Here is a 13035-nt window from a genome sequence, read left to right on the forward strand (position 1 = left end):
ATAAAGACCCGATAACGATCCCCCAATCCCCCCCCCCCCAGTGTCACATGCTCTCCACTATGGTAACTATATCTCATGGAAAAGTTCAGTAATGTGAAATAAAATATTTAACATTAGTTAATTGTTTATTACGGCTGGCACTGAAATATTTTGGCCAAAACGCTTATATCTCTTATATTATAAGCTTATATTATAACGCATATATCTCTTTGGCGTTTCTGTTGTTGCCCAAAACAAGTGGTAGGAATAGTTATTTCTTTATTTATCATTTTTTAATACTGGTTCCTGGAATGAAATGGGTATAATCTACACCTTACAACTCGAAACAAGTAAGACTAAAAATATCATCTTGTCGTCCGGATATTGTGCTTTCTGTCTGTCTGTCTCTTTCTGTCTTTCTGTTTTTTTTTTTTTTTTTATTCTGTCGTTCTTTCTTTCGTTCATTCTCTTATTTTGTTCTTTTGTTCTTTCTTTTGTTCTGTCTTTCGTTCTTTCATTTTTTTAAGAGGAAAAAAAACAACTGTTTGATAAATAGCCAAAGTATTATTGTCTATGGATACATAACGAGCTCAATATGTTAATAGTATTAATCTAACTGGGCCCCTGGCTATCTCACATTAGAGCTTTATTTGCATATTATTTGCATACTCAACTGTGATTGGCCCAATGCTTCTGTCTATAGCAGTAATGTGCCTGTAGTTTCTAAAGTTTGATTAATAAAATGTCATCAATGTTTTCAGCAGTTTGACTTAAGTTTGAGTTGAACTGGTACAATACATTAGCGTGTAGCAAAGTGTATAAAGATTATAAGTTTAGAAAAGTTTATCCTGATCATGATCACGCAACTCTTTGTCCAGGAATTAACAACAAGTACAGGTTGAATTTATGTTAGTCTGAAGCTCAAAGCAAAGTAACAGGGAAGACCAAACACTCCAATCTCATAAACTCTAAACCTCCACTATAGTTTCTTCTAAACCTTTAAGAATGGCTGGACCTAACTTGTTATTTTTCTTTCCCCACTAACGATAAACAAAAGAACTGACAAACGGCACAAGATTACAACTATTAACATGTACACCGAGTAAACAGCAGCAGCTCTAAGGCGATATTTTTGCAATTGCTCATTGAGACTTTAATGTTTTATTCAGCATTTTATTCAGTGTTGATCAGGATTTCAGGATTTTCAGACAAAAGCAATCAGACAGAGGCACTTGATATTCCTCTCACACCTCACCTGCAAACACAACGGGGCAAACACCTTTCTGTGACCGTGTCTGGCTTTATCAGAGCGTGTGTATGCGCAAGAAAAAAAAAACAGCCATTTTGCGTTTTTGTTGCGTGGATAAAACGACAAACACGTACCCGGGTTTTGTTGTTTGTGCAGAATCATACAGCATTCTGAGCGATTGTCACATGCTGGAAATATTTGTGGTTTCTGCAGAATTTAAAAAAGGCAACAAAATTGCTGCTTTTTGCTGAAAAACCTGTAAAACACTTTTTTTTTTTTTTTTTTTTATTCATGGGGTTTTATTGATGTTTTCATACTGCATTCTGTAGATGTCTTTTCTCTCTGCTTGCTATAGTTTAGATGGCTGGACAAGCCAAAACAAAAGAAGAAGAAGAAAAAAAAGAATAAATTAAGTTACTAGGATTACTGGAATTTAGAAACCCTGCAAATCAGAGCTGATGGATACTGTCGGTTCAGGAACTATTGGCACCCCTGGTCGCTTAAAGCTGATTATTTAGAAGAAAGATTTCTCTCTTTAGATGCTTAATTATTGAAATTATTATAATGATTTTTTAAGGAGGAAAAAAAAAAAAAACAATTCAAAAAAATCCATGTGATCAAGATGTTGGCTTTGTAGCTCTAGTGATATGGACATAAGCCAATAGACCTAGTTTGTAAATGGTTTACTGCAAGCAAAGCTGTAATATTTGAATGATTTAGCGAAGTGAGATAAATGAGTGATTATTTCATCACCAGTGTAGGTGACACCGATCAGTCACATCAGACATTTTAATTGAGGTAATGAGACACAGACCGCTGATGATGCTGCTTATAGATAGAAGTGATGACTAATTTATTACTGGAAACTTGTAATGTTTAATGAAGAATGACTTTTTTTTTTTCATTAGTCTATATGGAAATATTGATTTAAAGATGATTCCAAATGTGATAATAGGATAAACTAAGTTAATAAGGACGCTTAGTAAAGTTTATAATGATTAGTTAAATAAAGGATATTATTATTATTATAATTATTATTATTAGACACCGAACGACTACTAGATAAGCTAGTCTATTAGCTAAAAATAAAGACTTTAACATTGTCATATATTTATCATATTTGTTGCATAAGTTTAACTTAATTTGACTTAAATTTAATTTAAGTAAAATTTAAATGTACAAATGTTGCTTTTAGACAGGTCTAGTATTCATGTTGATAATAATAATAATAATAATAATAATAATAATAATAATAATAATAATAATTATTATTATTATTATTATTTTTTTTTTTTATTTTTTTATTTTTTTACATTTTCTTGTTATTGAGAAAAATGGGAAAGGAATTTTTTTCATATCTTAGAGGATGTGAAGAGCAAGTTACTAAGCATAAATATACAGTCCAGGACCAGATTGCAACTGCTGATGCTGCAGCTTATTTCCCCCTCTTGTGTTTTGCTCACAGACAACACACTAAGACTAAATTGTCCTGCTTGGAGCCATGAGCTTACAGATATCATTACCTTCTACAGGTTCATTTCAGAAACAGCAATCTCACTGCTTAGAACTTACTCTTAGGTCTCTTTCACACATAAAAAAGTGTAAACTGCAGCACTTCTCTGGTAAAGGAGGGAGAGAAGCCAACCTGTAAATAATGCATGCGCTGTTCCGGCATGTGTCGCAGTTGGCCGTGTCCTGCCCGGTCCGATAGGAGAGACTGGAGGAGATAAAGAGAGAGGAGGGGTCATTAGGAAGTCCGGATTAGTCAGTCCTCCCTCCTAAATCTACACGACATCTGCTTTGCCCTTCGTCATTATAAACGCAAGGTTAACACAAGCGCGCGCACGCACACACACACACACACTCACACACGTGGATGTTGCATGTTAGTATTCTGTACAAATACTTCCTGCAGAGGTTGTGCAGGACTGTGTGACTCCTGATAGGTTAGAAAAACTGTAGTGACACACCTATAACCCACCCACACACACACACACACACACACACTTTTGGATCTTCTCCCAGTATGAAGCAGGCAGTAAATAATGGATTTCAGTAAATAATTTTTGCTCTTGTTCGTCTAAACGAAATCTCTTTCTGGCTGCATAGATCATTGATTTTACTCAAGCTTCTACAGTTAATCAGCTCCATACACACTTCTAGTGGCTGCTTTAACCCTTGCTCATACACCCTTAATGGAGCAGCTACACATCAGTATTTACATAGCAGCCCAACATAAATATGCATAAGTGTGATGTCATGGATTCAGGATAAACATCAAGCAGAATATTTGTATTAAGATTTATACCACAGCACTGTTCAACTCTCAAATCCGATTGGTCAGAAGGTGATGATTAATGTTGCTTAATAGGACCTCTGACAGTAACTCCAGCTGTAATTCAAATGATTTGTATATGAGATTTTTATTTATTTATTTTTTTATCGCTGAATTCGTTCTAATACATTATTGTTTCTATAGTAACAGCTCATTCACAGGGGCCACTGTGGCAAATGCTGTATGAAGTCTAAACCTTTTCATGAACAATTAAATGAATGAAAAAGAAAGAAAGAAAAAAAATGCACGAATGTTGATACGGTGACATTTTCTGTAAGAAGACTGAACATTTATGGAAGGAGTCTCCGGTGTCCAGAGGATGTTTTGCTTTTTGTTTGTTTATGCATTTTTATATTTATTGTCAAGGTAGTGTTTAAAATAAAAAGGAGAGGCTGGTGAAAGAATCACGGTTTATAGCTTTCACACTTTAAATGTCATTATAAATGGATAAAAATTGTAATAGTGTTGGCAAATCTCTGTGGTGCAAGAGGAATACATCCAAACAATCATTCTGATATTTAAAACCGTCTTATTGATTATCTTCTGGACAGTAACATTAACTCTGTTTGTGCCAGGCCACATCACGGCACCCTGATTATTGTCCTGTAACAGCATGCCCCCAAGTGTGTTATTCATTACTTATTATGGTGACATTTATTCTACTGAGTAGACACTGTTATTCAGATTGACTAAGACCAGGACAGTGAGTGGAAAGGACCGGAGGAACAATACCCCCAGTGTCAGTCCAAACTAGATGACCTTTCTACTGATGCTGAACTGCTTCTAATTACCTTCACTTGTAAGAGATGGATTATATTTAGTAAGGAGGAAACAAGTAGGCGCTTATTTACAGGTCAGAGAGCATTCTCAGCTCATTAGTGTGTTGAGGGATACTGAAGAATAAACTGCAAGATGCTAAATCTCACATTTCCCTGTTACTGGTGTGGTACCATTGTCTTATAGTGTAATAATAATAATGAAAGGATTTTTGGTCTATAGATGGACCATAATTGACTTTTAGAGTAAACCTGTATACCAAAGCTGTATCACCCCAATGACACAAAAAGGTTCAGTTTAGCATTTTCTTTTTTGAAAGTCATTTTGGGTTAAAAGAACTCCACGTGTACTGTACATGCACTTACATTTACTGTACATTACCATTTCCAGCATTTGGCAGATGCCCTTATCCAGAGTGACTTAGATTTTCACATTTTTTCATACAACTTAGCAATTGAGGGTTAAGGGCCTTGCTAAGGGGCCCAACAATGGCAGCTTGGTGGACCTGGGTTTAAACTCACAACCTTCTGATTAGTAGCCCAACATCTTAACCACAAGGCTACCACACGCCCCACTTCTCAAAAGCTGCACTGATCAAACCCACTGATCACAGATTAATGGCTGATCTTTCTCTAGTCTCTTAAATTTGTTTGCAAAGTGACTGCACAAAGATGGGGAAATTGTTCCTATGTCTAACCAACCAATTTTCTTGCTCTCAATTCGATTGTTAGTAAAATTCGCTTGCATAATTTTATGGAATTAAACTTCATGGTAATATGACAAGCATTCTGTCTTCACACGTTTTCACTTCTTTATTTTGCACTAACAAATTTAATTTGCTTAGGTTTGGTAAGACCGATTAGTGCCAATCCTGCAGATGTATGTATGTATGTGTGTGCATGTGTGTGCATGTGTGTGCATGTGTGTGCATGTGTGTGCATGTGTGTGCATGTGTGTGCATGTGTGTGCATGTGTGTGCATGTGTGTGCATGTGTGTGCATGTGCTAAAAAGCTATGCTAGCAGAGGTAGTGACCTTTTGACCTTCAAACCAATCAAATGAGGTGAGGAGCTTGATCTTGCGTATGTAAGAGTATGATAGAAGAATTGATTTTACTAGCAAGACATCCACTCTCTTCTCTCTTATCTGTTCATTCCTCCATCACTCTCCCTAAATCAGGCTCACTAAGTGACAGTAATACTATCCGGCTCGTTTTCTCTGGGTGTCAGACTCGGGCCAACTTCACCATTAACAGCTTAGTCCACCTGCACTACTTCTTCGTATCCTGCCAACACTGTTGAGTTTTAAACTCAAGCTCAGAGTGAAAGAGGCGGCCATGTTGGCTCAGGAGTGTGAGTGATGTGGCCGATTGCTGATGCATGGGGTTTTTCTGAGGCAGGTTTGCAGTAGCTAATGGAGACAGTGATGTATAGCGTTGCCAGAGGAGCCCAGGGGAGGGCCTCAGTGCCAGTCTGGCACATGGAGGGAGGAGAAAGACAGTGCTAATTGTACTGACAGGATGACATGACTTTGCACGGGATGTCTTTGGAGTGCGTTATCTTCATCCTTCAGCATGTAGGCACGTAGAGGAACACCTCCTATAGGCTCATCCATCTGTATTTCCAGCAGAGAATCTCATTTGCACTTCTGTGGGAGAATAGCACTGTGTACTATATCATTCCCCATATTCAATTATCCTGATTCGGCTAATTATCAAGCCCTTCATAAGTTTAATGATACTACAGTGAATAAGGTGGCACTCGGTCACAGAGCTGCTTGTATTAGTACTCATTGTTTCATTTAGGTGAATGGTGCTCTGCTGAATTGTTGCCATGGTTGTCTCAGTTCACTTTCTGGAAAGATCTGCTGAAATGGACTTGCCTTTAATACAGTTCCAAACAGTGCTTTATCCATTTTAACACAAATGATCCTTATTGACATACGGTGTGATCAATCAAACGGTAAACATCAATCGATCACTATTGAACGTGTTTTGAACTTTTTTGTGTCTTTCATTCAGTACCATACTGTATTAAAGCAAGTGGATCATCATGCAAAAGAGCATGAGTAAAGTAGCAGGTGTAATTTTGAGCATTTTTGTAATTGAGACTCATAGCCCAAGGCCATCTCCTGTTTGCTCAACAACTGACATTTTACCAGCTATAGAATGAGACCAATGCTTCATGTCTGTGCTAGAATGATTATTTCTGCACCGCCTGCAAGAAAATAAAATTTGCCGACGGTTCTAGCAAGAAGACTGAATACATGCCCTGACCTCCGAGCATACTATACAGTAAATACCATAAAAATGAAAGCACATTGCAGCTCAAGTGATTACTGATGAACAACATGACTGACAATTTAACATTCTATTCTTCAGCATCTACACAGAAGGCACCGTCATGGACAACGATTGACTTGCAACTTTTGACGACTTTTACTTGTTTATTCATTGTTTTGTAATTGCTCAAGTGCTGTCAGCAGTAGTGTTAGCCAAGCGGCTGCTATGACATTTGGGCATGACATTTACATCCCCTAAGAATACGCTTCAGACCCCTTTTATGTTTTTACAGCTTTTACATCTTGAAAACATTTCACCGTCGGAAGTTATAGTACAATCGGGTTATATTTTTAATTAGTGCTCGATAGGAACATGTAGAAACCTAGGAAATGTTAACACTCAGGAGAAATGTTTTTGTTGCTTTGCATATGGAGCTGCTCAGTGGAGATTTTACATTTCCCTCTTTGGAACACTGAAGCATTTTACCACCCAGCTAATGAGAGTTAACAGACTTGATGGAAGAACTGATGTCTACCCAAGTCCCTGCTTCTTGTTTATAGACTATCAGGATTTTAATTTTTGCCTGTTTCCTGTTATATTTCTAGAGGTCAGGTTGTCCTTTGGGTACATAATGTAAAAGTGTTTAATCCCTCACTTGGTTGTCGGCCAGTGTACGATTGTTCGCTCTAATCCCCGCAGCTTTAAAACATATGCTTGTGTGTCTGTCTAGGTGGGTGGCCCTTGCTACCTGGCTTTACACTCACATAACCTCACATACTCTCAAATGATAGATGCTATCTTTTAATAGCACCTCTCTTCTCTTAAGTAGTGCAAGCAGCCCTTGAAAAGAGCTAATTTCTCTCTTAATACCCTACCATCCTGCACTCCTTGTCTGTGATCACTTAATTGCTACGTCATGCCCAGTTGGCTGCCTGCATGCTAAATATGCCGTAGCATATTTTACTTATGTCACTGAGGGCAAATCAGGCATTTTCACCCACCACTTGCTCAATCTTCTGATTGTAGCGATAAGGAGATTAGGCCATTATACATGCAAATAAGCATGATTTCATCTTATGAAGATTGTGGAGACAGACAGACAGCGATTTATTTATTTATTTTTGCATTTTTATTACTCGGATGAACACGAGTAAGAGGCTGATTAATATGCCACTGGTGTATTTTAAATGCAATTTTAAAGCCCAATTTGCTAAGGTGAATAGCAATGACATTTTTATTCTTTTAACGGAGATTAGTTTGCTTATATATTTCTTGCATTAGCATCTACCGTTTTTATTTCGGTCTCACAGTCAGGTAAGTCTCACTGCAATTCCCCTGCCCATCACCGGGAACAGTGTGAAAAGTTTGCAACTTTTTTGTCTTTGGTTTAGCTTGGACCTAAACAGATTTGAAGCTCTGTGGTCCAATCTGATTGTGAGATTGCAGTCTTGATGGTTGTGAACCCGCAGCCTGCGGGGCCACAAGTAATATTAACACACATGGGCCCTGTTCTTACTCCCATCTTGGAAAGAATGACATGAAATTTCTGCAGCAATACATTGGCCAATAAAAGTAAAAACTGTAAAATGATTTTCCCTAAAGTACTTTGCTGTATAATGTACTTATATATCTCTTACCCTTCTCTGTGAGCCTCTCCTTTCTCCAGCTCCTGAATGACTCCCAGCAGGACTTTGATGGTTTCCTGACTGGAGCTGATCATGTTCTCCCTGGCTTGCAGCTGTTCTTTTACATCCTTATCCTGATTCACAGGCACTATCTGCTTGCATGCCTCTCGATCCACCTGTAGATTCCCTGTTCTTGTCCCAGGCTCACATTTGGATGGTAAAGCGGTAGTTGGGGCAGCAGCAACCGATGCCACTGCTGCTTCTTCCATTGCCTGTATGGGCCGAGCAGAGATCATTCCAGCATGACACTGCACTTGTGTGGTGCAGCTAGTCCTCGGCAGTGTCTGTGATTGCAGACCATTTAGCTGCAAAACCTTTTTGCGTTTACTGCGTGCTGTCGGACTCTCCAGACACTCCACCTGTGTTAAGGAGTTCCAGGCTATGGGGCTTGTCAATTTGGAGCTAGAGTTTGGCAGTGTACTGCCATCTCTGTCCTCAGAATTTATTATTTGATATTTTCCTGAGCGGTCCAGTGACTCTGAATCCCTTTGGAAGCTCTTTCGATGTTTGCTCTTCACCGTACAGATCTGGTAATTTGATTGGTCCTCTGAGGGACAGGGCAACAGTATCCTGTCTGTACACTCTGCAGCATGTGAGTGGTGCTCTATGGTGGCTATGCACTCATTTGTGTGCATCAAAGCTTTGGTCTTTTGTACGGTGTGAGACGACCTCTCTTCCCTTTCCCCCTCAGCCGCTTTCGCCCTCTTAACATCAATAACAAATCCATTGTCCTGGTCCTTATAGCTCTCTGCTGTAGCTGCATGTTTCACGCTTTGACCCTTTTTTCTCTCCATTGGGAAAGTCTGGTAGCGCTTCCTTAGGTCCGGAGAGGTCTGGACTCCAGTGCTTTTAGTCACATTGGGTATGGATCTTCGAGCCGGAACTGTCATGTACTTGCGGTACGCCACTTTGTACGTGACAGGTTTTGCTCCCCGTGCAGCAGCTGCCTGCTCGCTCTGGGCCTCACAGATGTCCTTGAAGCGTACCTGCAAGGCTTTGTTACGCTTGCGCACCTGCCGACTCCCATCCGGCGGTCCTTTTACCTCCAGTGCCATAGAGGGTGGCACCTCAGAGTCCGATTCAGAGTTGGTGAGCATGCATTTACCAACCTCTTTGCTCACCATGGTTCCTGCCAAAGAAAAACACAAAACAGGTTTGAATCCTGGGGGGGAGTTGAAAACAATTAACACATTCTCTCAGACAGCAGCTCAGTCCTTTCTGCTTGAGTTCTTCTCTCATCCCCCCCCTTTCTATTCCATTCATCTGCAATTGCTTTCCTTGATATTAATGTAGGCAAGGAGTGTTGTCTTAGCCTGAGTCTTAGCCATTGACTTTTAATGGAGTCCCTTAATCTTCCTCCCCAATGAAGCCCTCACATATTTAGAGAATAACGAGATGTCCTCCTGCCACTAAACATGAGAGAGACGAGTTGCTCAGAGATAAAGCGTTTTCACCATGACCTATTTTTCCTGTGTTAATCTCATTCGGATTAAATATCGGTTAAATATCCCCGTTATGACCGAGAACGTAAATGATAAATGTGAGAAATAAAAGGGATATTGTACTGCCTGGGATTGCACAAAAAGTTGAAGCAGTTACTATTCTCTTGAAGACAAGTTCTTCACACTCTTTGGTGCATTAGAGAGAAATTCTGTCTTTTAACTTTTACTCACTCATTCACTGAAGGCTGGGAAGAAGGGATAGAGGTTTAGATGGATGTGGGGAAATAGGAAAAGACAAGGTCTTTGTGTCTTCAGGCCTCCTCTTTATGAGATCAGACTCATCTAGTGATATCATTAACAGCTTGTAGCTCAAAGCCCAGACAGGCAGGAGCCAGACACGTACACAAAACCATGACAAAGCGAGATGAACCAAGATCAATTTTAACATAAAATGAAATTTTGCATTCATTTTGTTTGAATCGTTTTAAACTTTTTTTTTTTTTTTTTTTAATTTACTCTCATCCTCATTCCAACAAATTCATTTTAAAGTCATGCAGTGTCTGCTAATGAGCTGCAGCCAGGTGTGGAAGAGCAGGGAACACACTAAAATATGCAAAACACGGGTACTTCAGGGGCATGAATGTAAAACACTACTCCTGAACAAGTGGCACATATTTGTGCAAGTAGTGAAAGTACTTTCCTAGAGTGGTCATCGTTAAGCCAGCGGTTATTGCCTTCTCCATTAATGCAAGAACACCAAGCAGCAGCAAGCTGAAAATGCTGCCTGGCTTTACTTAATTATTTATTTAGTATCATTTATGAAATTATTATGGAACAAAATGGAATTGAATATGGTCTGGTAAGTGGAGGCATTAGATTAATCTTGCTTAGCTCTGTGGGGGGGAATGATTTCTAGATGGTCCAACTCTTTTTGGACTAATTTCCTGCCCAGTCTGCAGTTGTTTTAATCTTTTTCTTCATTTGGGCTTGTAGTTATTCATGAAAGTTCAACATGGAAAAAGTGGTTAAGTTTTGTTGTTGTTGTTTTTTGTTTTTTTTTGGTTGGGTGTTTGATTAGCCATTTCGTGAAGCAGCTTAATATCGGGTGCAATAAAGTTACTTGTGAAAGGGTGCATCAGGGTGATAAGGATGCCATCAGCAAAAAAATCTCAGTAACATTGTCGCCATATACGATTCGAAATCAAAACAGATTGCAGTCAAGCCTGCCGAGGTCAAGTCCAAGACAATTCCATGACCAGGTCCAAATCCTGTCCAAATGAAAGGTGAGTGAAGATTGAGACCAAAAATAACATTAAATATATTTGGTCCTGGCTTTTGCATTAACTAATCGATTACAAGCACATTGCACAAATATCTAGGCTACGGTTTCTTATCAGACGTGGAAGACACAAAAACTAAACACACTTAATATTTGTTTTATGTAAAATCTTACACGAAAAAAAAAAGACTATACAGTATGTAAGCAATCCTAATTTTTACGACTGACATGAGTTCGAGATTCCCAAGACTGTGTGACTGAGTTCTTAAATACAGAAACATCTTGAGACCATCCTCGAGTCCAAGATCTTACTTTTTTTTGAAAGCTCTGAAACAAAACAGCATAATGTTTTTGGACAATACAATCCAACCAATTACTTAATGTTCTTTCGCTGCATGTCGTACTGTGCATGATTTGTGTTTGTGACAAACACTCACACGTAAATTCAAATGATATCTTTCCACTCAGCCGTACACAGCAACGCTAGCTCCACTCTGAATACCGTCAGTTCCTGTTGGCACTATTTTTCAGCACACTCCAAAACTCTTACAGCTTTAACTTTAATCTCTGGTTTGGTAAAAAACTACAAAATATACAGTTCCTGTTTTTTTTTGGTGCCTAAAGTGCTTTTGTTTTCCTCTTTGCGGCGCTTTCTCGGCTTAGATCCCCGCTTTTAGGCGCAAGAAAGACATTTCCGTTTATCTACCTGATAGTGGTAAGTAAATCCACCTGCCTTTTTTTCTTTCCTAACACACTCAACGTGATGCTAAATCCATCGCCTGTCCAGTCAAAGATTCATACTACATGCAAATTCCCCCTCACTTTCACCTCCGTTCTTAATTTATCTATCTCCTTCTGCCAGATAAGCGAACTGGCTCAGAAAGCAGATCATTTCTGAGCTAAGCATTCAAAGAAAAAAAAAACCTCTGACACACTTCCCACTGCTGTCTCATGCGCTTCCTATCCTATTTCATATGCACATCTTGCTCTCTCCCATAAATTGCTCACCCAAAAAGATCACTTGCTACAATTCTTTAAATGGAAACAATAGGCAGCTTCTACCGTAGATTGAATCGCCTTCATCATTAATGTTGGAGAGCTTGCATTTTATTGCTCATGCCTCTTTTATATATCCCGTCTCTCCGCACTAGAGTTCACAGAGACTGACTGTAGATCAGATCTGAGTGGTGGATCATAGCCAGTGGAGTGGACTCTAAACCGGATGGATTTCTTTTGATGTAGGATGAGACACTTACTCAAGGTTACCAGTTTATGATGATCAGGACATAAAGCAGCCTGAGAAGATCCTATGTATATTCAATCCCCTCCCAATCCATCGGAACGACAGCGTCTTCCTACCTCCCACGCTCACCCCGTCGATTTGAGATGGAAAATATGAGAAATATGAAAATTTCAGGTTTCATTTCTTGCTATTAATATGTAAATGTGTTCAATGACACATTTGAGCAAAAATAATTGGACCATGTGAATGATAGTTACCTTGGGTTACCTTTCTGTTTAACCTGTGAAATCTGCAGTTTTGGTTAAAAAGGATAAGTTAACATAAACATCAGCGCACCGTCTATGGGAGAAAAGCAAGGCATGTTGAATCCTGGAAAATCAGTCAAAGGTATTGCTGCAGAAATATCGTCACTGCGCACATCTGTCGTGGAAAAGCCCTCGTTCTAAAACCTTTTTCTTTCTTTAAGCCTCATTTTCATTGAGCAAGTCATCCTGCAACGTTGCTTCTGAAAAATGAAAGTAAAGTCTGAGTGCTGGACATCGCAGCAGCATCACTAATCCGGCTTTAGCTCTGGCCTTTGCTGTGTTTATCTATTTCAATCTGGTGGTTCTCTTCTTTAACTCTGATTAGTCTGGCTTTCAAGATGCCATGCAGGCTAATAATGTGAATATCTTTTTAAGAAGTGATGGACGAGTGGACGGCTTTGATGGTTGTTTGCATTTATGTTTGTGCGATATTAAAGCCAGTGAAAGAAAGCAGATTTTAA

General features: G+C 39.1%; 2 protein-coding genes across 3 annotated transcripts in view; one reads left to right on the forward strand and one right to left on the reverse strand.

Moving 5' to 3' along the window:
* Positions 1–13035, forward strand: part of dock1 (dedicator of cytokinesis 1) — a 271575-nt gene that overhangs the window by 152261 nt on the left and 106279 nt on the right. The gene's annotated exons all lie outside the window — the stretch shown is intronic.
* The window catches only part of LOC132862956 (inhibitory synaptic factor 2A), a 38518-nt gene that overhangs the window by 21159 nt on the left and 4324 nt on the right, over positions 1–13035 (reverse strand). Inside the window, exons 2-3 of the mRNA XM_060895400.1 lie at positions 8258–9434; positions 2874–2945 (exon numbers count right to left, since the gene is read on the reverse strand). Of these exons, the coding sequence (XP_060751383.1) occupies positions 2874–2945; positions 8258–9429 (1244 nt within the window). The 5' untranslated portion in view covers positions 9430–9434. The remainder of the gene's footprint in view (positions 1–2873; positions 2946–8257; positions 9435–13035) is intronic.

Source organism: Tachysurus vachellii, chromosome 2 (assembly GCF_030014155.1).
Source record: "Tachysurus vachellii isolate PV-2020 chromosome 2, HZAU_Pvac_v1, whole genome shotgun sequence".
NCBI lineage: Eukaryota > Metazoa > Chordata > Actinopteri > Siluriformes > Bagridae > Tachysurus > Tachysurus vachellii.